This window comes from Oreochromis niloticus, linkage group LG5 (assembly GCF_001858045.2).
Source record: "Oreochromis niloticus isolate F11D_XX linkage group LG5, O_niloticus_UMD_NMBU, whole genome shotgun sequence".
Classification (NCBI taxonomy): domain Eukaryota; kingdom Metazoa; phylum Chordata; class Actinopteri; order Cichliformes; family Cichlidae; genus Oreochromis; species Oreochromis niloticus.
The window spans coordinates 17822338-17848869 of record NC_031970.2 but is presented as its reverse complement, the minus strand read 5'-3'; the positions used below and the strand labels follow the sequence as shown (position 1 = coordinate 17848869).

The 26532-nt window shown below is 40.4% G+C and overlaps 2 protein-coding genes across 10 annotated transcripts in view; one reads left to right on the top strand and one right to left on the bottom strand.

Annotated features, from left to right (window-relative positions):
- Window positions 1-25445, top strand: part of kaznb (kazrin, periplakin interacting protein b) — a 145342-nt gene extending 119897 nt beyond the window's left edge. For 2 of the 9 annotated variants that reach the window (XM_025907233.1, XM_013273267.3), the window contains 13 exons: window positions 5491-5682; window positions 7770-7906; window positions 10185-10355; window positions 11639-11819; window positions 11968-12101; window positions 13899-14022; window positions 16468-16658; window positions 16785-16903; window positions 18975-19206; window positions 19458-19559; window positions 20025-20191; window positions 20309-20405; window positions 20699-25445. In XM_025907233.1, the coding sequence (XP_025763018.1) occupies window positions 5491-5682; window positions 7770-7906; window positions 10185-10355; window positions 11639-11819; window positions 11968-12101; window positions 13899-14022; window positions 16468-16658; window positions 16785-16903; window positions 18975-19206; window positions 19458-19559; window positions 20025-20191; window positions 20309-20405; window positions 20699-20860 (2009 nt within the window). In that variant the 3' untranslated portion in view covers window positions 20861-25445. Of the gene's footprint in view, window positions 1-5490; window positions 5683-7769; window positions 7907-10184; window positions 10356-11638; window positions 11820-11967; window positions 12130-13898; window positions 15522-16467; window positions 16659-16784; window positions 16904-18974; window positions 19207-19457; window positions 19560-20024; window positions 20192-20308; window positions 20406-20698 lie in introns of those variants that run through there. The other 7 variants (XM_019359251.2, XR_003220117.1, XR_003220116.1 and 4 more) reach the window with 7 other exon arrangements.
- Window positions 22150-23308, bottom strand: LOC112846904 (piggyBac transposable element-derived protein 4). The gene is made up of 2 exons (XM_025907236.1): window positions 23033-23308; window positions 22150-22900 (listed from the first exon to the last, which is right to left on the bottom strand). The coding sequence occupies exons 1-2, from the start codon at window positions 23271-23273 to the stop codon at window positions 22179-22181; spliced, it is 963 nt and encodes a 320-aa protein (XP_025763021.1). The 5' UTR covers window positions 23274-23308; the 3' UTR covers window positions 22150-22178.
- Window positions 25446-26532: the final 1087 nt, after the last annotated feature.

Below are 26532 nucleotides of genomic sequence, written 5' to 3'. Positions count from 1 at the left end.
TGACCTTAAATGAACCAGCTCAGAGGGTTAGATCCACAGGTTAAGCCCTTCTAGCTCCTCTGAAGTTGGGGCTTAAATGTAAAGGTGACAGTTTCTTTAATTTACTTTGCTTTGTTTGGCTCTAACAATGAGCTTTTCTGCTTAAATTTACCTTCAGAGTTTTTGCTTTGTGCTTATGTCTTTTTTTTTTTTTCTTTTACTCCTGTTTACATCGCATTTTATAATTATATTATTAATAATCATAAGACATCATTTTAGCTCACTTTCTTCAGGACTCTGTTTGAGTCAACACAATCACCTGCAATGCAGCTACACACTTATGTAATGTTTTTCTTTTTGCATAAAGCCTCCGAGCAGACTGCTGTCCTGAAAACAAGTTTTTGATGTTTCTATTAGTTCATTCTAGGTAACGTTTATCAACAAGCAGAGCTTAGGAAAGAAGAGCTTATTAGGAGGCTTTTATGGAGCGTTTTAAAGACTTCGGTGGTTGTTTAAAACAGCTCTGCTCATATCAGCTACTGACAACAAAGCTTTTTGTTACAGTGAGGTGTTTTTATCCCCAGTAAACACTTGTCATATTGCTTAAAATTTGGTTTAAAGAAAGCTTTGATATGTTTTCTTGCTTTATTATTCGCTGCATGGTCAATTTTTTCTTGTTTTTTTTTCTTTTGAGAAATGTGCCATTGAATGGGGCTGCTTTGATGTCCCAGTATATTAGCCAGGCCCCCTCCAATGCGACACCAGAACATCTCTCAGTGCTTTCTCTGGAAAGCCATTACAGTTTTCATCATTCAGCTCCAATTCCCCAGAACACCTCCTTCACATACCCGACACATTTCCTGCATTACAGATATCATATTATAGCTGTGCATCAACAGTAAGGGACCCAACTGAGTGGAAAACGACAGTGCATGATCTTCAGGAGTAAACAAAATGCCTTGAAGCTCTACAGTTTTTCTGATTATTGCAAAAAAGCTTCGGTTTTCCTCCCCGTAGTACGCTCTGTTTAAACATGTTGACAGACTGTGATATAATTTAATACTAATCTTCTAAAAGAAGCCAAAGCTGTGGTTTGCACTTTGTGTGGTGCTGCACTCGTAGCTCAATAAGAGCTCATGCAGGAAAATGGTTTGAAAGTTTTGGCCGGGTCTTCTTTGTGTGCAGGAATAACTTCCTTCATATTTTTAACAAGTGTCTTGCCAACATGTTCGTTCCATGGAAGCTAAAGCTGTTCAACCAGACTGAACGGCCTCCTCTTGATTTTTCTGTCATGAAGCCGTCACATAAATTTGTTTGTTACATTTTTTTTAAACAAGAAAAGGTGATCCCTTAGAGCCTAAAGTGAAAATCTCAGAAAACCCACCTACGCTCCTACTTAATGAAGGTTCAGCAGGTATTTATGAGATAGGTGTGGGGTACTACAGCATGTGTGGTAAAGATCTTAGAAAGCTCCGTGTGCCCTCGTTATCCAGCTCAGCTGTTTTCACTTACTGTACCTGAGAGATTAGAGGAGAAGAACAGCCAGCACCACCGCCTCTGGGTTTGTCTTGTATACTGTACTTTAAATTACACAAATCTGAATTGGCAGGAAGACCGAGGCGGAAAAATGACAACCATGCACATCATAGCTCCTCAAGGCAAAATGGTTAGCTGCTGTCACTGCAGAGATTTTTGACGCCCTGCTTGACTGTCAAATGTCACTCTAATGGTTTTGCTTAAAAATATTCCATGCTGCTGGAGAGGCTGCTCTTTATGGTGTCTTGTAGAACAAAAGTGCTTTGTTAAAAGGTGCAAGTACACCCAAATTACAGAAATGTTACCATGCTAGCAGCTAGCCGCAAGTACTGTTGCAGGTTTGAGATATCTGTTCAATTCATCTGTGAAGGTTTTCAGTCATCCTGGTCATTGTAGCCTAAGGAGCGCTGAAAGAAAGTGTCTGTACTCCCTGAAGACGTTTCACCTCTCATCCAAGAAGCTTCTTCAGTTCTAAGAGCAACTGGTGGAGAGTCCCAGATTTTAAGCCCTATGGGAGTGTCCCCAAGAGGGTCATGGACTCCCTATTGATCCTCTGCCTAATCACACCCACACCGTGTGAAAACAGACGGGGGTCACAATCAGCCGTGGTTGATAGAGAGTCCGAGGTTCATAATAACTACTGTTTAACTGCAGAGTGGTGTATAAACACATAGTGAGTGAAGAAGAAACACTCATGCTCTCGTGCATCATGGGGAGCCCCCAGCAGCCCAGGCTTATTGCAGCGTAACTAAACGAGGATTCAGGGTCATCTGATTCAGCCCTAACTATATGCTTTATCAAAAAGGGAAATCATAAGCCCAATTGAAAATAGAGTATATCTATCCCCATGAGTCCTGGAAAATGTGTTTAGATGTCTCATGAGAAATAGTTTCCAGTTGTTCTAGTTAATCCACAAGCCTCACATTTAAAGTTCTCTGGAACTACTTCTACCATATTTTTTCTATTCAGTTTGTGGCCTCCTTCTATTAACAGGAACATTTTTCGTGCGTTGAGAATAGTGAGCCACAAACTGTTTTTAAAATGCAACAAGAGCATTAGCTTTAAATTGACTTTCTCATCCAAGTTTAATATTCCACCATAGTGCACGTTAAGCATCTTTGATCAGTCATGTATACAAATGAGGCCACTTTAATCCTGCATATGGTTCACAGGAGACTAGTTCAGGTCTTTGACCACCAATCAACACATTTCCAACACCCACTTAACCTTCCCGGTGCCTCTGCTTTCTCTAACACCTCATCATAAGCCTACAGCTACTATATGCGCTCTCCTCGTGTGTGTCTGTGTGTGTGTGCTGGGTTTTAATAGCTCTGCTATGCAAGGGAAAGGGACAGAGATTGACCTGCTTCTGACTGGCTTTGATGGACACACTAATGGGAGGCTTGGATGAGAAGTTCATTGAATGGGACGATGCTGAGTAGGAAGAGAGTGGGTTCTCTTCTTATGTGGGAGGACACTAATAGCTTTGCCAAGCTCTCTGCACAACCACTCAAAGCTCAGAGCGCATACTGCTTTGTGTGGCTTATATGACTCCTGTCAGTTTAAATTGCTTTTTTAGATTGCATAAAACAGTGTATATGTAGGTGAATTATCTGTAGGTACAGGCAATGGATGGCTCGCCTCTGTCGGCACCCTTTAGTCAGTATGCAGTGAGGGAACTTTTCTTTATGTCCTTTCACTCTTTTTGAGATGTGAAACGATCACATACAGCATCTGCAGAAGAAGTCTTAGCTTTTATTTTTCCTCAAGTTTTACCACAATTTGAGTTGTTAAAAGAAAAAACCTCCTGCAGGTCCATTTCTGTGTATTTTAGCCTGTGTCCGCTGTGTGGGCCGGCGTATTTAATTGTGAAAGAGGATGATGCTGAAAATTAATGCAAAATTGGATTCGGGAGAAATGTGTTATTGATTCTTTGTAAGTTAAACACATTTCTCACTAAATCCACCGTAGATACCCTTAGGACAAAATGCTCACACTTTGTTATTGAGTTACAGCTTAATGGATATAACACAAGCGTGTAATGATGCTAATACTTGGCAACTAAAATGCAGCGATTTCCAAACTGACAGCTAATGACAAGAGTCGATCAGCATCCACATCGCAGCGAAACAAATATAAAGCGTCCTCAGAAATAATGTCCAATTCTGTCCAGTGTCATCAAAAGCAGCTGCCGGGCTCCCTGTGACAAAAATAGGAGAGCCTGCAGGTAAACAGATGAATAAACGGATTTAAGCTGCAAGAAGGCCATGAGAGATTGCTCTCTCTGGGAAACAAACTCTTTTTTGTCACATGCAGCACAGAGCTGCCCGCTGTGCTTCCAGAGTCCCGCGCTGACAGAGACCGATGGACTGTCCCTTCTCTCTTATCGGAGCTGCTGCAGCCCCACAACGTCTGGCTGCAGGCCTGCTGAGACCTTCTCTCTTTTTTCCTCTGATGCAGGCTTCCTCACGTTGACGTCGGCTCTCATTATAGTTTTATACGAAGTTTTGAAGGCATTGCCTTGAAAATTATTGAGCACTTCACTTCTTTACTTGAAATATTGCTGTACGAATGACATCCCTCGATGGTTAGTTGAGCTTATTGATCCAGGCTGTAACAATTCAACAGCTGCTGGATCGTTTTCATAGTTTGTTTGTGTTTTTTCCAGTCATGCGTTCTGGATCATCACCGTTTTTCCAGTGTATGTGTTCTCAGTTTAACACGGGGTTAAATCAGGGTTACCTCTGAATTCCTCTTCCCAAGCCCCATGATGTTTTCGTGTGTGTGTGTTTTGCTGTTCTTCCTTTGACACAGCCATCTATCAGACGTTTAGCTTTTCTTTGAAGTTAACATCAGAGCCTTGAGTGACGCTAGCTTGATTGCAGATTCTTATTCATGCAACAGAAAGTAAAACTCTAATGCCTGTAATTCACACGCACACAAATGCACACTCACACATTTATCCCATTTATCCAATTTCTCACTGATTTGTTAATTAATTTTTTGTCTGTCGGAGTCCCAACAGAAGTCACCCAACATATTTTCCTAGACCCCTTGTTATGTCTGAAAAATGTCAAAAGTTGCTTATGCTTTCGAGCATAAATCACTTTTTTTAAACAAAAAAATTGTTAATCAAACTGTTTTTTGACTAATTTTCTGCTTATTTAACTCATGATTAATTAACCCATCATCCCTTATAAGATCCAAATAGCTTTTTTTTTCTTTATGTAGCGCTCTACGGTATTGAGTTATTTTTGGGGGGGAATTACAAATTTATCATTGTGTTTGCAGGTTTTATTCTATAGCTGAAATGTTTTGGCTGACTGCGTATTTCATCTGTCTTTGTTCTTGCGTTCTTCTGGAACAGACCTTCCACCCTTTATGTGCGCAGTATAAATCATCGTGACACTTTTGCTAGTACGGGTTTCCTTCAATGGACTTTTTCATTGTTTCTGTCCTCTGGCTTTACAAATGTGTCCACCAGCTTGTGCCACTGAGTTCACTCTTCAGTTTGCTGTGTCCTCGCCTTAGTTCCCTGCTCATGTTTGCTTGCCTGTTTCCCCTGAGGGTTATGAGGCATTGCACAGCTGAGGGAAAATACGGCACCGAGGAGCACAGCCCGAGTGTGTGCCGCTTATATTTTATTAAGTCTTATCAGGCTGCTGTCTCTTGCGTACTGCCATCACCAGTGCCAGCCCTGAGTCTGTCGCTCGGCATGTAACTACATTTCTGCAACACCTCTGGCAACATCTGAAGGGAAGCTGTAACTTTTGTGGTTTGATGTATTGAAGAATTTTATCACTTTTGTTATTAATTCATATTTTTCCATTTCCTGTTGCATATTTTGCCCCTTTTGGACTTCCCTGTCGTTTACTCTTTTATTTCCATCCTCCTTTCTCATTTTTTTTCTGCACATTTACCCTCCATATTTATTCTACACATAATCTAAATTTGCAAACTCTTTCTCTCCTTCAGTGTTGCTGCGTGAAGAGGTGGTCCAGCTCCAAGAGGAGGTCCACCTGCTGAGGCAAATGAAGGACATGTTGACTAAAGACCTGGAGGAGACCCAGGGCGGCTGCTCTGCCAATCTGCTTTCTGCCACAGAGCTCCGTGTGCAGCTGGGTGACAAGGAGCAGGAGCTGGACCGTGCCAAGGAGGCCTTACAAGGTCAGAAGCAAACAGACATCTTGTCGTCTTGCCTAATCTACCAGAACCCCCGTGTTTCCAGCACCTACCTACTTCAAATGTACAGCAAATACAGCTGTCCAAGCTTTCATGGGGATGTTATGTCAAACCAGAATATCTTGTAATTAAATGAAATCCACTTTGTCTTACCAAACAAAAGCAGACAGTATAATGTTTTTCCATTACATGACAAACATTTGGGACAAAATAATCTACAAAATCATTTTTTTGTATTCATACAAAAATGTCTTCTACATTGTGCTTTCTCACAGTAATTGGTTCAATTAAATGTTTCCAGGCAGCGTATACAGTGGTGTGAGCATGGTCCAATAGGTTCATTTGTCCAAAGAAAATTGTTCCAGAAGTCTTGTGGTTTGTCTTAATGCGTCTTAGTGCCGTGAACTTTAATATTTAACTTGCTAACTGAGGCCTGGGGAGTCTGATATGAAGCTTTTGGCCTTTTTGAAGTTTCTCCGAGCGTTTCACAATCTGAAATTCACAATCTTTTTCGGGGAGGGGTGCGGGCGTTTGCTGGGATGTCCACTTGTTGGAAGATTGGCTTGAATGTTTTCCACATGTGAATAATCTTTCCCTCTGTAGAAATGATGGACTTGAGATTGTTTGGAAATGTTTTGCTCTATCTTTACTGAGACATAAAACCTTAGAAATGACAGTGTTTACTTTCTGTTTCACAGCTTTGAGGAAAAAAACACAGTTTGTATGAAAATCTATAAAATAACTATTTATCCATTTATACTTCTGCATCTACCAGGTTTACTTTGAATAAACGGCTCACTTAAATGTTTTTTATCTAGACAGTATATCTCTTACTGTCCGTGGTTTTATATTCAACTCTATACATTAAGAGTTATCATGTTCTTTACCGACTCTTAAGAACAAGCATGCCAAATAGCTGGGTGTTTTCCTTTTTTGCATTTGTTTACTTTTTTGGCTCTCAGATTCTTGTTGTGTGTGTGTGTGTGTGTGTGTGTGTGTGTGTGTGTGTGTGTGTGTGCATTAACTATCAAAATTACGTTTTGGGATTAGCTTCTCTTTACTAGACCAACGTATGTTGATTCATCTATTTCAAGCAAATAAGAGTGATTCATGGATCAAAGCAGTGGGTGTAAATCATTAACTCAACAGCATTTTTCACATTCATCAAAATCCTTCACAAGTAACAGCAGACCAATTAGCATAATAGTAAAATTCCAGTGATTCTTCTGGGGCATAAATTAAAATGAGCAGGTAATCTCTCTCTTTATGTGGCTAAGTTGAAACAGTCATCCCGAGCCGATGAGCAGCCAAGTCAACTCAAGGTTCACCTCATTCTAACCCATCCATCGATCATGAGCGAAGCTTCGCTCGGACACTGATGTGTTAGGGATGTTCTGTTTTTATTGCTTCCAGTTATTATGCAACACCACCATGTTTACATCTTTTTGCAAAAAGCAAAGCCAGTCCTGCTTGAAACTCAGGCAGTTGTTTTTAGTTTAATGTTCTACCTTTGCGCGGTCCTTTCAACAGCTCATAGTGGTAAACTGCAGCTTGTAAACCGTCATGTAACTGCGGCAAAACAGGTTTAAATGCTGTATGATAAATGCCAGGACGCTGAACGCTGACAGGAGGAATGCACCCTGAATGACTTGTGCAGTTATAGAAAGTGCAGGTTCCACTTTTCCAGTTTTGCCTCCCTGGTGAGCCCGGGCTCTCATGAGAGCGTTAGTATTGTTTCTACCTGCAGAAAAGCCCCACAGTTGCATCGCTGCCGTTGAGCTGAAAGTGAATGAAGTTGAAAGGAATCAGATCCAATCACGCTGTTTTCAGGATGAGTCCACAAAGACTCCACATGCCACCTGAAACCGAATGACTCAGGGATGATTACATCATTTTCTCTGGGCCCCGTCTTCTGTAACTCATTAACAGAAGACACAGTGTCACCTAGTGGCTCTCTGATGTAATTACAAAGCTTTGTCTTTGTCTACTGTTTGTCCACTGTCCAGTTTTCTATTGTTGATGGACACAAATGTGCTGCTCAGTGTCTCAATGTGTTTGTTTGTGTTTTGAAGCTATGAAAGCTGACCGTAAGCGGCTGAAGGTGGAGAAAGCAGACTTGGCGAATCAGATGCAGCAGCTGTACACAACACTGGAGAGCAGAGAGGAGCAGCTGCGAGAGTTCATACGCAACTACGACCAGCATCGAAAGGTAACGCTGTCAGGTTTTGTCTCTGTGTGCCTGCATTCCTATCCCAATTGTCAGTATATATTAAAAAAAATAAATAAATAATAATCCAACCCACACGTGAGGGTATTTTGAATTATGGCTACCTTACATTTTGTTTTCTACCAAAATAAAAACGAGAAGTTTTTCAACTCTAAAAAGTTTAACCAGTCCGATAGCACTTCACTTCAAATCTATTTTATATTTAAAACTAAAAGGGCGGTTTTTCATTTGTCCAGCTGTACAGAGATTGTTTAGTATTTTTAAACCGTTTTAACAGTTCGTGTTTTTACAGTTCTATCCATTTATAGACTGTACATGAAAGATGGATGTAGCCACGGTGACGTCATGATTTGTGTATTACCATTTTGGTACTTTGGATATGTCTTTTTGGTTTTTATTGAACTGGAAGTGACACTTTAGCTGTGTCCCAAAACGTCGGCTGCATCCTTCGGAGGACCCGGCCTTCGCGGTCTGCATGGGCCGGGTCCTTCAAAGACCGAGAAGGCCGGAAGTGCGAGGCTGTGAAATGGGACGGTCTAGCCTTCAGATTTGCGTCACCGCTGTCTTGGTGGAGTTTAATAAACTCAGCCGTCTGCTCCTTGCTATCTAAAATATAACAGGACACTGGCGTAAATTCTCGACCGTCTCACACTTCTGTTTAATCAGTTTTCTGTTTAACGTTTATTCAGCTGTGTGAAAATCCCGGAGGAACCCACCTGATGGATTAATAAAGTTTTATTTAATCTAATAATCTAATAATTTTGATCTCAGCCAAACCGATTTACTCCGGAACAAATAAAACACCGAAAAGGCAAACAATTACATTTTTAAGTTATCCGAGTGACTTATATATCATGTTTAACCTGAGTAGCAAAAGAGCGGGGGTCTGAAAACGATGAAGCCGGGAGTCCGCTGCTCTCGCCGGCTGGAGTGACCATTGAACCCCCCCAGCTTGCTATCGAGCGGGTGGGTAACAGACGTCTCCGAAAACGTCAGCACACTTTTGCAAATATACGATGTCTTGATAAACCAAGCAGATATTTGTAATTTGCACAGCTACTTTCTCGCCTGAAAATATGTTAAAAGTTTATTTTGTGACCCAGAAAGATTAATAAGACTAATTTTAAAACTTAGTAGCGGCCGCCATTGTTGGCAGCTGAAATTTGGCTGGGCCGCGCTATGAATTCTGGGATATGGTGGGCCACGAAGGACACACCCGACCCATCCTTCAAATTCGGGAAAATGAAGGACGCATTTGTCGGCCGCATTTGAAGGAGTCGACGAATTGGGACAGCCTTCGTCGCCGGGCTGTGACGTAATCGGCCTTCAAATGCGGCCTCCGGAGGATGCAGCCGACGTTTTGGGACACAGCTTTTGGCAAGTTATCAGTCAAGGCTAGCTAGCTTTGTTAGCAATGGTGCAATGGGATGTAAACTTGGATACTAGCAGCATTCATGTGCTTGATTATGATTATGAGTTACATTAAAAATTAACCTTTACACGGTTATTATAAAGGATAGAATTAGTTATGTAGACAAAGTATATTTATTTTAGTTCTGAAGTCAGGCATTTATTGTTGTAGTCTATGGAGATTCACGCATTTGAAAAGCTAAAGTTCGCTAATAGTTAGTAATTAGCAGTGTTTTCGCACCTAGAGTCATTTTATTGTGGTCCCATCAGCAGATAGGTTTGTAAGCTTGTAACGTTCCCTGTGGTTTGGTTTCATTTCACACAGAGAAAAATCCAAGTGAACCACAATGTGTCATTACAAACCACGTAAGAACATTCAGACCAGATGTGTCTGGGGCGTGAGCAGCAAGTGTAAATACAGGAAGAAGGTGTTGCATTCTGGACTATTTGAGACTACTTGTGCGTATATAGTATAGTTCAGTTTAAACAGACTAAACATCGCAGGTTTGGAAACACCCTCGGGAATTAATTAGCACTGTTGACAGGTTTAACTGTTTGTCTACGATGTAACAGTAATAACTGCTTCATAAAAACATAGACACTAGCATAAAACATGAATAAAGCCTAAAAAATGTCTATAAAGCACACAACCACATAACAGTCTGTCTTACTTATCACTTTGTTTTAGTTGCAACGGTCCGTGACTGGAATTACTAAAAAACCCGTCGCCGTCATGCAGCCACCCTTTTCAAAACCATACAGCAACACACGATGTGTGCTGCTTGACTCAAATTTTTTTCTGATCATTCAACGTGACTTTGATGTGAAATCACGATAACTGTATGTGCAGGAGAGTGAGGATGCAGTGAAAGCCCTGGCAAAGGAGAAGGACGTGCTGGAGAGGGAGAAGTGGGACCTGAGGAGGCAGACCAAAGAATCCACAGAGCAGGCCAGCATCCTGCGTTCTCAGCTGGATATGAAGGAGAACAGGATTAAAGAACTGGAGGCCGAGCTCACAATGGTGAGTCGGACGGAGTCACAACTTTGCTAAAGTTATTAAACCGCAGTGGAGTCACCTCAACTGTTAGCTGGTAAACGTGGCGCAAATGCAAGCAAGGTCACGTGTTCATATCAGTTCAAACGCATGCAATATGCAACTTTCTCAGTCTGGAGCAAAGCTTAATGCTTTGAGATAAAGAAATTCATGCCTTATCTCTGCGCTGCTGTGTCAGTCCCTCATAGGTACACTTGTCAGTCTGTGTGTCATTAATCTCTCTCCTCCCTCAGCAAGTCACAGCCACCCACAGATCCTCACATCACGCTCCATCACAGATCACATTTGTTGGCACTTCAGTGCCAGAGCTGCATCACTGTCAAACAGCCCAGCCACACAATATCATTCTGTCTCCTTCTTTTCTTTAAAATGTTGTTGCTTTCTCTGCCGCTAAACTCAACTTTGTCCAGTCTGTCTCCTCTCAGAGGCTTTCAGTAAAACAAATATATAAATAAAAAAAGTCCTATGGAAAGTGATGAATATATTTGGTTTATAACACTGGCTATTTTCTAACTTCAGCTTTTGTCGTCACCATATCTCAGGAATAGACCATGCTGTTGCACTTTCTAATGTTTAAAACAAACAATACTTGAAGGATCAGTCTCAACGTAGCACTGATCATCATGTCACAGTGCAGCGCTCTGCTGGAACCCCTCAGTTCCCACCATTCCCATGGATGTTTCTTTGACAGGTAACACCAAGTTAGACAGTGCTGCAGAGTAAATGCGTGCTCCCTGATGGCAGCGGCCTCCACCAGCAGGGTTATGCACCCGGCCACACCCATAAAACGACAGAACTAGGAATGGCAAGAGGAATGCAACAAAGAGCAACAAAAGCTAACAGATAACAATCCGATTGAGCATGCAGAAGGATGTGTAACAACAAGCCCGATCATCGGAAGCCCCACCCTGAAACCCACAATACTTGAAGGATCCTCTGCCACTCACCGAGGTCCCATGTCGTTTCCCGGAGACGCAAAATATTAGTTCCATTTTAAAAAAAAAACAGCTGGTACTCAGTTGGTCGTGTGAGATTAATTCTGATGATTTCAAACTTAAAAAAGTGGGCTTCTTCATGACTCTCAGTGTCCATTGTCACAGCCGGTGTAATAAACTATTGCCTGTATAATCTTATATCGTGTATACTGATCCTTGTAATTATACTTAGTCCTGTAATGTTAACATCTTTGTCCCTGTTCACTCTCATGCTAATTTTCTGTTGTTTATTTATTTATTTATTTTTCTTCTTAGGCAAAGCAGTCTCTGGCCACTCTGACTAAAGACGTACCAAAACGCCACTCGGTGGCTATGCCAACAGAACCGGTGGTGAACGGCAGTCAGGAGTGGGTGATGCACGCCGACCTTCCGCTCACGGCCGCCATCCGCCAGAGCCAACAGACCCTCTACCACGGACACACCACAGACAGACAGGGTAGGTTTTCTTTTCCTCTTTGCCTCGCGGTCTCTTTGCTACTTGGTGTTGCTTTTACTAACACAGGGTTTTTTCAAGGAGGTTTCTCATACTAACTCTGGGAATCTGCAATATCGGTGTGTTTGTGTGTGTTTGTGTGACGCCTCAGCTGTGGTCAGGATCAGCCCCTGCCACTCACGTCAGCCTTCTGTGATCTCTGAAGCCTCTGCGGCTGACGGAGACCGCTCGTCAACGCCAAGTGACATCAACTCACCTCGTCACCGGACCCACTCCCTCTGCAATGTAAGAGCTGCCTGGCCCCCTCGACCAAGTAATCACACCTCCGCAATCTTCTGTTAGTGCCTTGCTCCACTCTGCCTTCTCTTGTCTGTTCCTCTGTACTGTCAGCTTCATGGGCTCTGCTTGCCTGCTCAGTGCTGGTGTTGGAGTTCTTTTGTTTTTTCATAAGTAACAGTTTGGCATTGCACTAGCTTGGCACTGTGTATTTAATGCCTAATCTTTCAATATGAGTAAGGATGAAGCAAAAGTCAGCAACTGGTTAGCTTAGCTATACAGTGAGACTGGAAAACGGGGCTTAACGGGTAGCAGTGGCACATTAAAAGCTTCAATTAACACGTATTACCTTATTTGTTAAACAAACGTGCACATAAAACCAGGTCGAATTTTTTTTTCTAATTAAACAAGCTATAACTTTATTCCTTTTAAAATATTTATACATGCTAGTGTGCATGCTTTCCTTTTTGGGCTATTAAAAAAAAAAAATTAAAATCTTAGCCTTATTCAAATAGACTACATAATAAGAGTAGTCCATTAAAAAATGGTCTTGTGGTTAAAATTTCTCTATGTGAAGTGGTAAGATGATCCAGCTGATAATGTATCTGGTGAAAGGTTATTAACTACTGTATTAACTATATTTTAAATATCATTTTTAATAACTAATCCCTCCATTCTGATAGCTTTACAGTTATTTTGGTGTTCATGCAATAATTATTACAACAAATTTGCTCGCAGTCGTGGAAAAGAGAGAATGCGTTTTAAGAAGAGGTTTCAAGTTCAGTATCGAATGATCATTCACAGGTTATTGGTTTGTTGCTTTATGCTCTCACTCTGTATTTTGACACAATGTCAAACATTTTAAACATAACAAACACCAATGTGTCACAAAGTGTTGTGAATATTTGTGCAACCACAAACTTTGTAGCCAGTGACACAAATGTATTTACCAAAAATGTTATTCAAAATGGACAAAACAAGAATGATGCTATTACATCATCAAAATAGCTACATGCATCTAAATATGAAATATAATTTTATTCTTAAGACGAGTAGAAACCTGAACCTATAAAACCAAAAATGTTGGGCCGAACCTCTTTATCTTTAAATTCTGTTTTCAGTCCCATTCAGGCTTGTTAATATAAAAGCTTGACATCGTTGTAACAAGTCAACTGGTTAAGTGTCCTCCCTGCTAGATATATAACAATCAACTGTAAGTAGTATTATAGACTGGTATGGCAAACTGGTAACTCAGCCTCAAAGTAACAGATAATGTAAACTTAAATAATGGGTGCATAAAAGTCCCCAGCGTTTCTCCTCTGGAGCCTAAAAGCTGTGCACTGGGAGCTTCGAGGCAACGATTTTCATGGTTGAGCAGCTCCTGTAAGTGTCATATGCAGGTGGCCTGGTAATCTTGTTCATATAGTGTATTTAACATGAAGTTAAATGAAGAAGCAGTTAAGTCTCTGGTTGAATTCACTTACTTTTTTACAGCCAGTTCCAAAGAAATCTGTGATAAACGACTTTTGACTTGAATTTTACGCATGATGCGGGAAAAAATAGTTGATCCTTCAAATGCAAGATAAAAATTTAAAATGCAACATGAATTCAGGCTGAAACGACAAAAAGCTTTTATATTTGTCTGGATCCAGTTGGTTACATAGATCACTGGATCACGCTACTCCCCTCTCTCTCCCTCTCCCCCTCTCTCTCTTCTTACTCGTCATGAAAGTTTATAAAAATGTGAAACTACAGTGTGGCTCTAAGGCAGCTGATTAACCCGGCTTTCCTATCTCCTCTGCTCAGTCTATGGAGGACCTTGAGGACCAGAAGCGGAAGAAGAAGAAGGAAAAGATGACACTGGGATCCCTATCAAGGGTGTTCGCTCGGGGCAAGCAGCGCAAGTCACTGGATCCCGGCTTGTTTGATGGTACAGCCACCCCTGATTATTACATAGAGGAGGATGCCGACTGGTGATGCTGAGTGTGTGAGTGCATGTGTGTGTTGAGTTTTTGTAGATATCCTCTTGGCTTTAACTGTGAGTGAAGACTGTTTTGTCTGTGGATTTATCTGGAGGCGAAGGATGTTGAATTTTAAAGAAAAGCCCTTAAAGTCACTGCTATCACCATAAATGTACAGTATATTGCCCTAAAATTGTATGTTTGTAAATTAGATATATATTTATAGTTGTACATGTATGCATATGTATATATGTTTACATGCATATAAATATATATATATACATATATATATATATATATGGGTTATTCTTTCGTGTAGACATGTTTATGCTGTATTATCATAATTGTCTTAATGTTTTATGCTTTTTTTATATAACTGGAGACTTGAAGTACTGCTGTTCATATGTAAATAGGAGCTATTGTGAAACTAGTGTTTTACTGTAAATGCCATTTGTTTTTTGTTACTTTTACAGTTGCTTTTTTCATACTTTGCAACATTTATTTCCATATTATTCACAGTCTTGCAGGCCCAAATCTTACTATGAAAGGATAGAAATGATAAATTACTAGACTTTAATTAACTGGCCCAGATTTTTCTTCCTTTTTTGTTTTTTTTAGTTTCCCGTTGGTTTGAAAACACTAGTTTGAGAGGTATTTCTGTTACAGGATTGTCATCACGTTCCTATAAATGCTGGCTCACAGTAATTTATTCACAGCACTGTGGGCACCAGGGAAGTTTTTTTGCGGATATTTTGTAATCTTGTAATCATTTTAATAATGCTCTCGTACTGGCCATCGAGGGTTTGTAGAGTCAGCCTCACCTCTCTCACCTGCTGTCAAAACCATGTGCAAGTGCCAAAGTTTAACGACTCAGTCACTCCGTCACTGTTAGCACTAGCCTCGTAACATTGTTTATGTCTGACTCATTTCTTACAGAGAGCTATCTAACATGTGCCTATACGAGATGAACGAATGTGCATTAAACACGTGCATGATCCCTCTGTGTTGCTTCGGTTAGACATCCATTCATTGCCAACCAAATTAATAATCTCTGAAATCCTGTGTTGCTCCTGTGTAGCCCTACCCATTTTTACCAGGTTATCTTTTCCTTGCATTTTGAATGCATGGTCCTCCCCTTATTTTGCTGTGTTTTGTTTTTTATATTTGTATAGAATCCCTCCTCATTTTATAATTTTCTTTTTTTTTTTTTTTTTTTTTTTTTGTTTGCAAATGTGGCTCTAACAAATCTGTTAAATGTTTGTAATTTAGAAAATGTTGCATAAAAGATTAAATCTATTGAAGTATTTTATTTAAAAAAAAAAATGAGACAAACAAGAAGTGACTTCAAATATTTATCTGCTGCAGCTGTCGCAGCCAGATGTCGAGGAGGTTTTAGCATTTTCAAAGTGAATTATAATTGAAATGAAATCTTATTTTAAAAATAAAACCACTAACTGAATAAATCCAATGTGGCAGTTTTCTATTTCGTGAGTAATGTTGGGTTGGTTTTTTTTTTTTGGTTTTTTCGTCCCAGTCTAACGTGTGTGTCTCCCTCTCCTCCTGCCATTTCTAATGGCAACTCTCTCCTGCCAGTGAGTAACTCCTCATCTGTGATTACCAGCTGTCTGTTTCTTACACTCTGGGGATTATTCATATCACGTATCATGTCCATTGAAGAGTACCAGTTTGTGTCATTTGTTTTTTGAAAACTCTTTTGAAAGATGGTGGGATTTGCATGCAGCCTTTTTTTCAGCATGTCGAGACGAATCAGAGTTCATCCTGGATTCGTCGGTTCGGTATGAATCAGTGTTTCCTGTTTTTTGAGATGAGGGGCTGATGGGCAGAAGCATGATGTTTTATGAATAATCCCTTTGTCTCTAATACATGATCCTAATGGTCTTAAGTCTCCTCATATGCCTCAGTTACTAGTGTTGTAACGTCTTTTACTAAGCAGTAGTTTTAGAACTGACCGAAATCACCACACTGTTACGGAAGAAGCAAAAGACGTCTGTATTCCTGAATTCAACTACTGTTTTCTATTTAGACACATTTAAATGTGCAGTCCTATCTACTTGGAAAAAAAACCCCCAAAAAACAAAGCACAGTTCATTCAAAGATACTGGCTGTCTCCAGTGAGATAATCTGGCGCCATCTAGTGGTTATGTAACATTTTTCTTTTGTTCTCACTTGAATGGATTGATCTTGGGGTGCAGATTTCTCCTCGATATACAGAAAAAACTGTAGTGTACTATCCCAAATGTAGCTCATTATGGTTCCACATTAAGGTAGACGCAATACTTTTGTTCTGCTCCCCTCTGATTGTCTCCAGATGTGTAATCTGATTTGACTTTCATATCCATCTGACCCTGAAATTCTCCTGTATGCCACACCGTAACTTCTCCTGACCAATCCAGACTCTGATAGCCTCACACAGCAAAGCCTGTCTGATGGAGAAGAGCAGCTGGACCGCCTCCAGCAGGCGGAGCTGACTCGAAACACATGCATGTCACTGTGGAGGGCAGGTGCAGTCCAGGCCTGGCTGGAGGTTGTCATGGGAATGCCCATGTACATCCGAGCCTGCTCTGAAAACGTCAAAAGTGGGAAGGTATGCCTTTGGTACATGTTGCTTTTTGCTGTTTGTTTACCTGTGTGTGATGCTGTGTGATGTTAGCAGATGGGCATGTTGAGGTGTTGTCTTTGTTTGATAGAGAACTGTATTTCTGCTCTTTAGGTGCTTCTAGGCCTGACGGATGACGATTTAGAGCTAGGTCTGGGCATCAGTAATCCAATTCATCGCAGGAAAATAAGATTGGCTATTGAGGATTACAGGAGAGCTGAAGGGGACCAAGGGTGAGTAACAGCCAAATAAAACTGCAGAATAACTAATCAGCTGTCATATTTTTGTTTTTTATAACATGACCTCAAAATCTTCATTTTGTCTGTACGTACTTTTCTTTAAAAATATGCAGGCAGGGATAAAAGTGGAACGTTTTGGTTTTAATATGTGCTACTGAAGCAGACATTTCTGGCTCAGAGTATGAGAGACAACTCCATCCATTTTCTACCACTTATCCAATTCAGGCTGGAGCATGTCCCAGCTGTCACTGAGCATGAGGCGAGGTACACCCTGAGCAGGTTGCTAATCTGCTGCACTGCTAACACAGAGAGACAGACTATCATTCACACTCATATTCACACCTATGGCCAATCTAGAATTCCAATTAATCTAACATGCATGTCTTTGGGAGGAAGCTGTAGTATACAGAGTTAACACACGCAGGTGGTGCAGGGAGATCATGCGAGCTCCACAAAGAGAGGTCTCAGCTGGCCTTTCATTTTGAACCTAGCACCTCCTTGGTGTGTCTGCCAAGAGAAAGCTTGTGTGATAAGAAGCCTTTAAAGCTATGTATTGTAAAAATCTATATATTTTATATATTTTAAATAACGGATTTCAACACGAAACTTTCCAAGTCACTTTTATTTAGATGGGTTTTCTGAAATTTTAAGTTTAATATGTGTGGGTATTATATCAAAAGATATTCAGCAATATGTATAAATGCACTGCAGACACAGAGAAGTAAAATAAACACCTACATGTGTATTTTAGGACACTTTTCTGTACTTGTTTTACTTGCTTAGTCTGATAAATGCTCCCAAATAAAGGCAGGAATATAAGTAGCAAATTTTCCACCTTAATGGATTTTCTTTATTTTTACGACTTTCTGCATTGTAGATACATGCTCAAGACATCAAATATATGAAGCAGGATTAATGGAATTGTGTAGCAAAGAAGGAAATCATGAATAACTATAAACATGTTTTATATTTTAGATTCCTCAAAGTAGCCACCCTTTGCTTTGCTGACAGCGCTGCAAACCCTTGGCCTTCTCTCAATGGGCTCCATGATGTAGTCACCTGAAATGGTTTTCACTTCATGGGTGTGCCCTGTCAGGGTTCATTTGTGGACTTTCTTGCCTTCTTAATGGGGTTGGGACCATCAGTTATGTTGTGCAGAAGTCAGGTTGGTACACAGATGACAGCCCTATTTGACAACTGTTACAATTCATATTATGCCAAGGACCAATCAGCTAAGTAAAGACAAACGACAGTCCATCATTACCGGGGTCAGTAATGATGGACTGGGGATTGGGGTCATTACAGGACAATGACCCCAAACACACCTCCAGGTTGTGTGAGGGCTATTTGCAGGGGCGTATTTTCCAGGGGGGTTATGACCCCCCCAATAAGCAGACCCAACCAATATAACCCCCTCCAATAAAATTATGAATTATCTTGCATAAATAGGCTGTTGATTTTCTTTACTCATTTCAGGTATTACCAGGAAAATAGTTGCATGTTTAATCATCTGGGAATTTACTCAGATTTATTTATTAATTTAGACAGAGATCTTGACCCCCCCAATGTTCAGCACAAAGTTACGCCGATGGCTATTTGACCAAGAAGGAGAGTGATGGAGTGCCGCGCCAGATGCCCTGGCCTCCACAGACCTAAACCCAGTTGAGATGGTTTGGGATGAGATGGATCGCAGACTGATGGCAAAAGGACCAACAAGTGCTCAGCATCTCTGGGAACTCATTCAAGACTGTTTGAAAACCATTTCAGGTGACAAACCTCATGAAGCTCATTGAGAGAATACCAAGAATGTGCAAAGCAGTAATCAAAGCAAAGGGTGGAGAGTTTGAAGAATCTGAAATATTAAACATGTTTTGAGTTATTTCACACTTTTTATGCCTTCAATGAGAATCTACAATGTAAATAGTCATGAAAATAAAGAAACTGGTTGACTGGTAGTGTGTATATGTATATATAGATATAATGCATATGAGTAAAATAACATGAGGAGTGCATGAAATATGATGTATTAAAAAAATATGTTATTGTTCGATATTGCTGATCACAGATTATCAAAAGCATCTGAGATGGACCATCACTGGGTTGCAACATCATGGCTGAGTGATGTCGGACTGCCTCAGTACTCCCAGACCTTTCAGTCTCACTTGGTGGACGGACGAGTGCTTAACTCTTTGAACCGCAGAGACTTGGAGAGATTTCTCAACATCAGTGACCAGTTCCATCAGACCAGTCTACTTCTGGGAATCCAGCTGCTGCAGATGCTCAGCTTTGATAAAGAGGTCAGACAATATGACAATAGATTCATGACTGGAGTTATTCAGCAATCTTTCCTCGATCACTGCATGACTTTCACTCAGCTACAGTGACAAAACTGCATGCTTATCTGCGGTAGCTGGAGTCACACAGTAGCTTGTAATGCTCCATTATCTCAGCATGTCGTTGGCCTTCTCTGATCTTTCTCTCTCTGTGTTTTCATTGGCCTCTGCCACATTACTGCTTGCACTGCTATGTTTGTGTGGTGTTTTTAAAGGCCCTGCAGGCACGGCGGACAAAATGCGAGCACCAAAACTGGGATCCCATTGTTTGGACATGTCACAGAGTGATGAAGTGGATCAGAGACATCGACCTCAAGGTGGGTGGGGCGGTCAGTGATGGCATTCCCCTCTGCGCTGGAGATTTCTTTGCCAGACTGGAACCAGATACCACAAAGTATGGGTTTTTAAGAATCCCTCAAAAATAATGATAGCTTTGTTTCTTTGAAGCCTCACACCACTGAAAGAATACAGAAGAATAACAGTAGTGTACACTCAGTAATGGGGAATAGACCACACAGCGTGAGGTTTTTTTTTAGTTCTGCAATATACCGACATACTTATTTTGGGCAACATGTGGTGAACACTTATTATGACCCACAAAGACAAACCAAAACTGTTTTTAAAAGCTTTTTTGTTGTGTACTTGTAATTGCTACCAAATTAAACTTTAAGACCAGGGAGCGATTTCTGCAAGGTTAGTTATTTTTCAGCTACCACTCACTGATGAGCACACTGAGCAAACTGCATCATCTTAATCCAACGCTTCTCTCCTGCGTTGCTCAGGAGTTTGCAGACAATCTTCAGGGTAAAGGGATTCATGGTGCAGTGATGGCTCTGGATCAGTCTTTCGACACAGATGCCATGGCCAAAGCCCTGGGCATCCCCAGCAACAAACACATGCTTCATCGGCACCTGTATGAAGAGATGAAGTCACTCGCTGTCCCTCTCAGGTAGATTAAAAGTCCTACTTGGATACCTTCCTGTTCTATCCTATAAATACATTTGTATGTATATATTCTTGGATGCAATCACAAACAACAACGTCTTGTAACACCTTATGTTTATAGTAATACCGAGCAGGACACTGAGGTGATTGGTTGTTCCTCTCCTGTCGCTGTTAACCGTTTTGCTGATGAGAGGATGTCTATAAGAAGATCCGGAAAGGTATTAGACAAAGTTTAAAAAGACTGAAATGTGCAGTGCTGTGCAGACCCTTTATGATATTTCACATGTTTAGATATATACTAAGTATGTGAGTACACTAGAATAAGAAAAGAAGAATCAGTAGTTGGCTACTAAAGTCTTGTGGTCAGATTCAAACTAAGGATTCTGATATAAGACCATCATAAACACTAATTACTTTTTAGCTGATAACGTTTTATAAACAGGCAAATGTCTCATCTTTAAAGAAACTCCATATTCTGTTTTCAGCCTTTTTGATCTTTTTTTTTCTCCAGAGTCCGCTGAGGTTACGAGCAAACAGCCACTCTGTGGAGCGAAGTCTGGGCTTCCACGGCAGCTGCAGCTCTCTGCCCAGAGAGGCCAGAGTTCAGGCGGTTCCCCGAGCCAAAGGCAGCCCGATGCACACCTACAAGAGTGTCGAAATCACCAACGTCTGAACCAGCCTCAGCCATCGAGATCTTAACCATTGTTTACATTTTTGTTGTGTTGCAGTTGTTTACAGCTGAGAGACACCCACACTGAGCCACACTAGAATTATAGGAAGAGAATGTCTTAAAGGGGTATGCCACTCGATTTAGTAATCTGACATCTTTAGAGAAGCATTTACTGAAAACAAACTTTATAATTTTGACCTGATGGACTTGAGAGGAAGGTAACTTAATAGCTAGGTCCATTTTTTATTTTAATTTATTTTTAAACTACGTATTCAAAGACTTTTATATATTATTGGAAAAATCATATTTGTATGATAGATGAGAAGGCTTAGGACAGACTTAACACAGTTATATAATTGAAATTAGTGCTCTTTTAATGCCTTATATTAAACAGGTCCATATGATCTTCACAGCACTGTTACTATTTATTACTGCTACTTTTTAACATGTTCATTTTTTTAAGCTGCAAGTGAAAAACTCTGTTAAAGACAAAAGAAAAGTTGTTATAACTTACTCTCAGCGTAAAGATACAGCACATATCAGCTGTTATTCAGAGTAGATGAGGGCCCTGTTCTTCATACATGTCTAACCCAGTTAACCAGACATGAACGCTGGATTTGTTGATTGGATGTTTCTAAAATCAGAGAAAGCTGTACAGAACAGAGACATCTGGAGTGCGATTACAATGTTTAAGGTGATTTTTATTTATTTATTTTTTGCAACTTACAACAAGTACATTCAAATAACCAATCATAACTCAAAGGACTGTAAATTAGTATTCAGTTTTAGAGGCATTCACAGGTGTACTACAAGAGCTTTGAGATGGTTGAAGACAGCTTACAAATTATGGGTTAAAAGACAACCACAAGATTCTCACCCTTTAAACCCTAAACAGCACCACCTGGAATTATTTTGTTGTTTTAGCTGTAAAAGTGTCATTAAATCTACCATGAGTGTGTGCTTTTGTCCCTTTTTTCAGGACTACTACTTCTTTCAACATCTGGTAGTTGTTATTACACACCCTTATTACACACACATGCTATAAGTGTGTATTAAGGGAATAACAGTAGGAAAACACGAAATTGAAATTTAACAGATTTTTACTGAATAAGGCACTCAGAATGTACATGAATAAAAGATTTAGAATTTGCAATTTGAGCTTTGAAATAATGACAAATATTTGAACGTTGGCCCTATAGTTTGTTTCTGGGGGTCTCTTTTTTTCCTAAGCAAGTCCAGACGTTTTTGACCCCTGGTGGAACACCAAAAAGCAGTTCCTTTCAAGCTGCAGGCAAAGGCCTACATTGCACTGCTGGCATTTTCAAGGAGTGCTTCTCTTACAGACAATGCACTGCTTCCTTCCCATGCTTGCCCTCTGCCTCTTTCCCATATCTCCAGTGCTCATAGGGACAGGAAACTGTCCTTGACTTGGGGACTCGGGCTGGTAACCAAGCAAACACCCAGGAGGTGTGCAGCGAGCTCCTCCTGGAAGGCCTGGCAAGTCTTGTGCTTCTGTTGCTTGCTGATGCACAGCTCTTTGTGAAGGATGAAGCTGTTGGTAACTGCAATGTCCAGAAGATGCTGGAAAACTGTCATGTTCCATCTTCTGGTTTTGCGATGGACTGAATTTGTTCCCAGCATCTGGTCTGATGTATCCACTCCTGCCATGCATTTCTTGTATTCGGTCACAGCTGTCGGCCGATGTCGATGTACCACAAGCCCCAAATCCCTGCTTTTTCAAGTGTTGGAAGAGGGATGGGCTAGTGTAGAAGTTGTCACAGTAGACAATGTAACCCAATCCCAGATAGTCTTTGTCCACTAGTGATGTAACCTCATCAAAAGAGAGTCCTTTCCCTGATAACAACTTTGATTTCCCCATGTACAGCATGAAATCTATGGTGCAGCCATTCACATCAGCAAGAACAAAATATTTTAGCCCCCACTTGGTGAGCTTGGCTTTCGTGTATTGCTTGATGGCTAATCTTGCCTTTGAAGTAACCATCCTCTCACCAACTGAAATATGCTGCTTTGGGTGGTAGTTACCCATGCAATCAAAGGAATTTGCAAAGAAAAGCGTCTGGACTTCTTGCTTTTCTTTGCTTTTCTTCGCTTTTCTTTGCAAATTCCTTTGACTACGATGACCTGGATGACTGAGAACCTTCACAGACATCTTACCCATGCAATGATATCTCATCATTTCAAGGAGGGGTCTGACCGACTGTAGTGTGTCATAGTCCTCTGTGCCTTGTTTTTTTTTTTTTTCATTGGCCACATTATCTTCTGGATCACTGATATTAAGGTTAGAAGCGATGGCCAGAAACCGGTCTCTGGACATAACCGTGGCAGGAAAAGGAACGTGAAAAATTGTGTTTCTCCTCCAAAAGTCTACCATTTTTGGGAAATTGCAGACTGCCATGTAAAGTAACAAGCCCAGGTACTTTTGTAGTTCGTCTGGTGTTATTTCATTCCAGGCAAATGTTTTGCCCTTTTCCTTATTTTTTGCAGCATTCTTGTTTGTGTTTGTATCAAACTCAGCCAAAGGAAGGAAGGAAGGAAGGAAGGAAGGAAGGAAGGAAGGAAAGAAAGAAAGAAAGAAAGAAAGAAAGAAAGAAAGAAAGAAAGAACACGGTAGAAAAATATGGTAAAACACAGTTTTTAAAAAAGGCAAATCACAATAAAAAACACAGCACAGAGCAGCAAAAACAAAGCAATAAAAAAAACACCCAAATATCAGATAAAATGTCAACTTTCTGCAGAGCTCTGTTATACTCCCTCACTCTCTTTTCAGTCAACCAACCTTTGTTTTCCCGGGGTTGCTGCACCTCGGGACTGGGATTACCGTAATGACTCTAATATGACTGGGAAGCACAGCGTCTCTGCTTTCAGAAACAGTTTTGAATTTTTTTTCAATTGCCAAAAATTGAAAATTTACGGTAATTTAAAGAAATGTTGCAAAAACCTGGCGAGTGGTTAGCTAGAACATAACACAGCATTTAAATGGACATAAAGTTTTGAATAAAGATTTAAGTGAATAGTTGTGGACCTCACGTTGCTAAAATATCTTAGATGCATGTGAGTGAGGTTTCATCTCCAGACACAGATTTTGATTACTAATTAAAAAAATCACTTGCATGGCCATTGGGGAGAATATTGCTCAAACTTACTCATGTTTTAAACATGAATTCATGTTTTATATTTTGTGTTTGTCTCTGTGAAACTGTTAAACTCCCTGAAGAATGTCAGTAAAATACAAAACCCAAAGGTTTTTCTCATCTCTCTATTTTGATCTACCTCGTCACCTTGTCCCGAGTCACCCTGCCATTGACTCTGAAATTGATCAGAAGCCAACTTCAACAAAGTCTTACTTCCTTAAATGCATCTGGAGGAGAGAGGAGGCCCAGGCCTGTCCTTTGCAGAAGCCTTTACAGCACTTGTGCCATATAAAAAAAAAAAGGCATAATGCTTAACTTGTCATGCAATGCCACTTCGGTCATTAACACTGTTACCATCATCTGCCAGAGATCATAACATACAGTGGCAGGCTGTAAAAAAAGAAAAAAGAAAACCATGAACTGACAATGCAGCTGTGCCACGCGTCGTATTTAATTGGCATCACTGGAAAATGACAGGTCAGAAGCAAGGACGTTTCCAGTTTTTGTTAAAAGCCTATTGTCTCAGCTCCTCTCCCTCTGTTAGTGCAATCACATGCTCAGCATTCAGCCAGTATTATGCCTCTCCATATCTTTTCCCTTAAACTTTTATTTGGGATTAACAAACCAATCCTAAAGCAGGCTGAGAGAATCAGACTAGATTGACGAGACTAAACCAGATTCTTGTAACCTGAAAAAAGTATTTTAGCCTAAATTCCTTCAGATTGAAGAACAGGGCCCTCAAGTGCCATCAGCTCTAAATGTGTAAGATGATGCTACTAAAAACAATGACATGTGAAGTGTGTGTCTTCTTCTAACAGCTGGTATACCCATAATTATGTCTTTTTTTTATGTAAAAGATGATGCAGTCATCCAGTGTGATATGTAGATACAACTGTGGAATGTTGGATTAAGAATGTGGTAATGTACAAAGACTCCACATGTGTGTATAAACTGTGAAGAAGGCAAAACTTTGTGCCATTATACTATGAAGTCAATGGAAAGAATGTAACGGTGTATTCTGTAGAGTTTTGGTCGTGTTTTATAATGCACAGCTGTTCCTGAGCATGAAAACACTCATTAAACGCCACCGCTGGGACTTGCACAGAGCCACACCGAGTGTGGCTGAAACCTTGAGGTTACTTCAAATAGCAGAGAACAGGTTTGTCCGTCTCTATCTGGGCGTCTCTTTGGCTCACCAAAGCAAAACTGTTTAAGCGGGAAGATCAGACCAGTTCAAACCTGTATAGGGAAAGAAGACAGGGACTTGCAATGTATTTGCTTTTAACACATGACATCTACATCTGTTTGCAAAGCAGTACAAGCTTTTCATACATGTCAACATGAAAGTGGATTTATTGTAAACTGTTGCATAGAATGTAAGAATGTTATTGTTATTTTTGAGGATAAATGCATTAAAATTTGTGTTAACAAACTCAGAATGTAAAGTTGGTCCAGATGTAAATTATTTTTTCTTCCAAGGGTTTTGAACATATATCTTTCTGTTTGCATATGCCACCTCTGTGTTATCTTAAAAAGAAGCTCAGAATGGTCACATTAGCCTGTTGAGTTGGTTATTATAAGAGCTTCATAAAAAATATATGGACATTATTCTCATTTATTTTTTATTAACTGCGGTGATCTGACTGACCCTACTCTCTGCTCAAAGATCACCGTATGAGAGCAAGATCAATTTGTGTCACTTTAGCACCAGAAGGTTGTGCCACATCTGGCAAGAAATGGTAGCAGTTTGCATCTAACAAACACAACATGGCCCCAGTATAGAGACTACCAGCATGGAAAGGGTTAAAGCTGACTAGTACAAAATTTTGAAGGGTAGCTTTATGGCCCATTAACCACTCCTGTACTACAGGCTGTAGTGCACTCTGACCTCTTGGCGTCTAAACAGAGCCGGTCCCAAGGACCTTGGCACACAAGGGACCTTGGCACCTGCCACTACAAAAGTGTATGAGGCTTCACATTTAAATATTTCCATTAATCCCAGTAATTACCTCAAACTAAAATCACTGGTAGTGTTAGGGATCTCCTATATCACTATACCCAAGATATGAAAAAAAGACACTTTCTAAACTATAGCTGACAAAAACGACTGCACCAACAGCTCCTCTGGAGCTTTCATTGGGATTATTAGGATTTTCATAAGGATTTAAATAAATAATTGAATCCCCTGAAGGTCATGTGATATGACTCAAACTGCACCACAGTGGACGTTTTGGCCTAAAATATGTGTGCAAATGGCCTTATTCTATAAAGATTTTCAGCTGCTCTTTTAGGATCTTATCGCAGGAGCTCATTTTCTCTTCTAGATACGAAAGATACTTTGACAAAGCATGTAGTTTTACTTATACTTACTTGAATAATCAGGCCCTACCCTATTTTAAGCTTTCAGACCCCTCTGCAACCAGCTCCCAGTTTGGATTCAAGAGACAGACCTCCTTTTGACAAAGTTAGGGCTAAGCTGACCCTCCCTTAGTTACACTACAATAGGGCTGCTGGGGGCTTTCC

What these genes read in the sequence shown, in the direction of transcription:
- LOC112846904 (XM_025907236.1), bottom strand. Translation starts at nt 23,273, where the DNA reads ATGGCAGTCTGCAATTTCCCAAAAATGGTAGACTTTTGGAGGAGAAAC. An exon ending in GATGAGATATCATTGCATGG is followed by an intron (nt 22,901 to 23,032) that starts GTAAGATGTCTG and finishes TTGATTGCATGG; the next exon opens with GTAACTACCACCCAAAGCAG.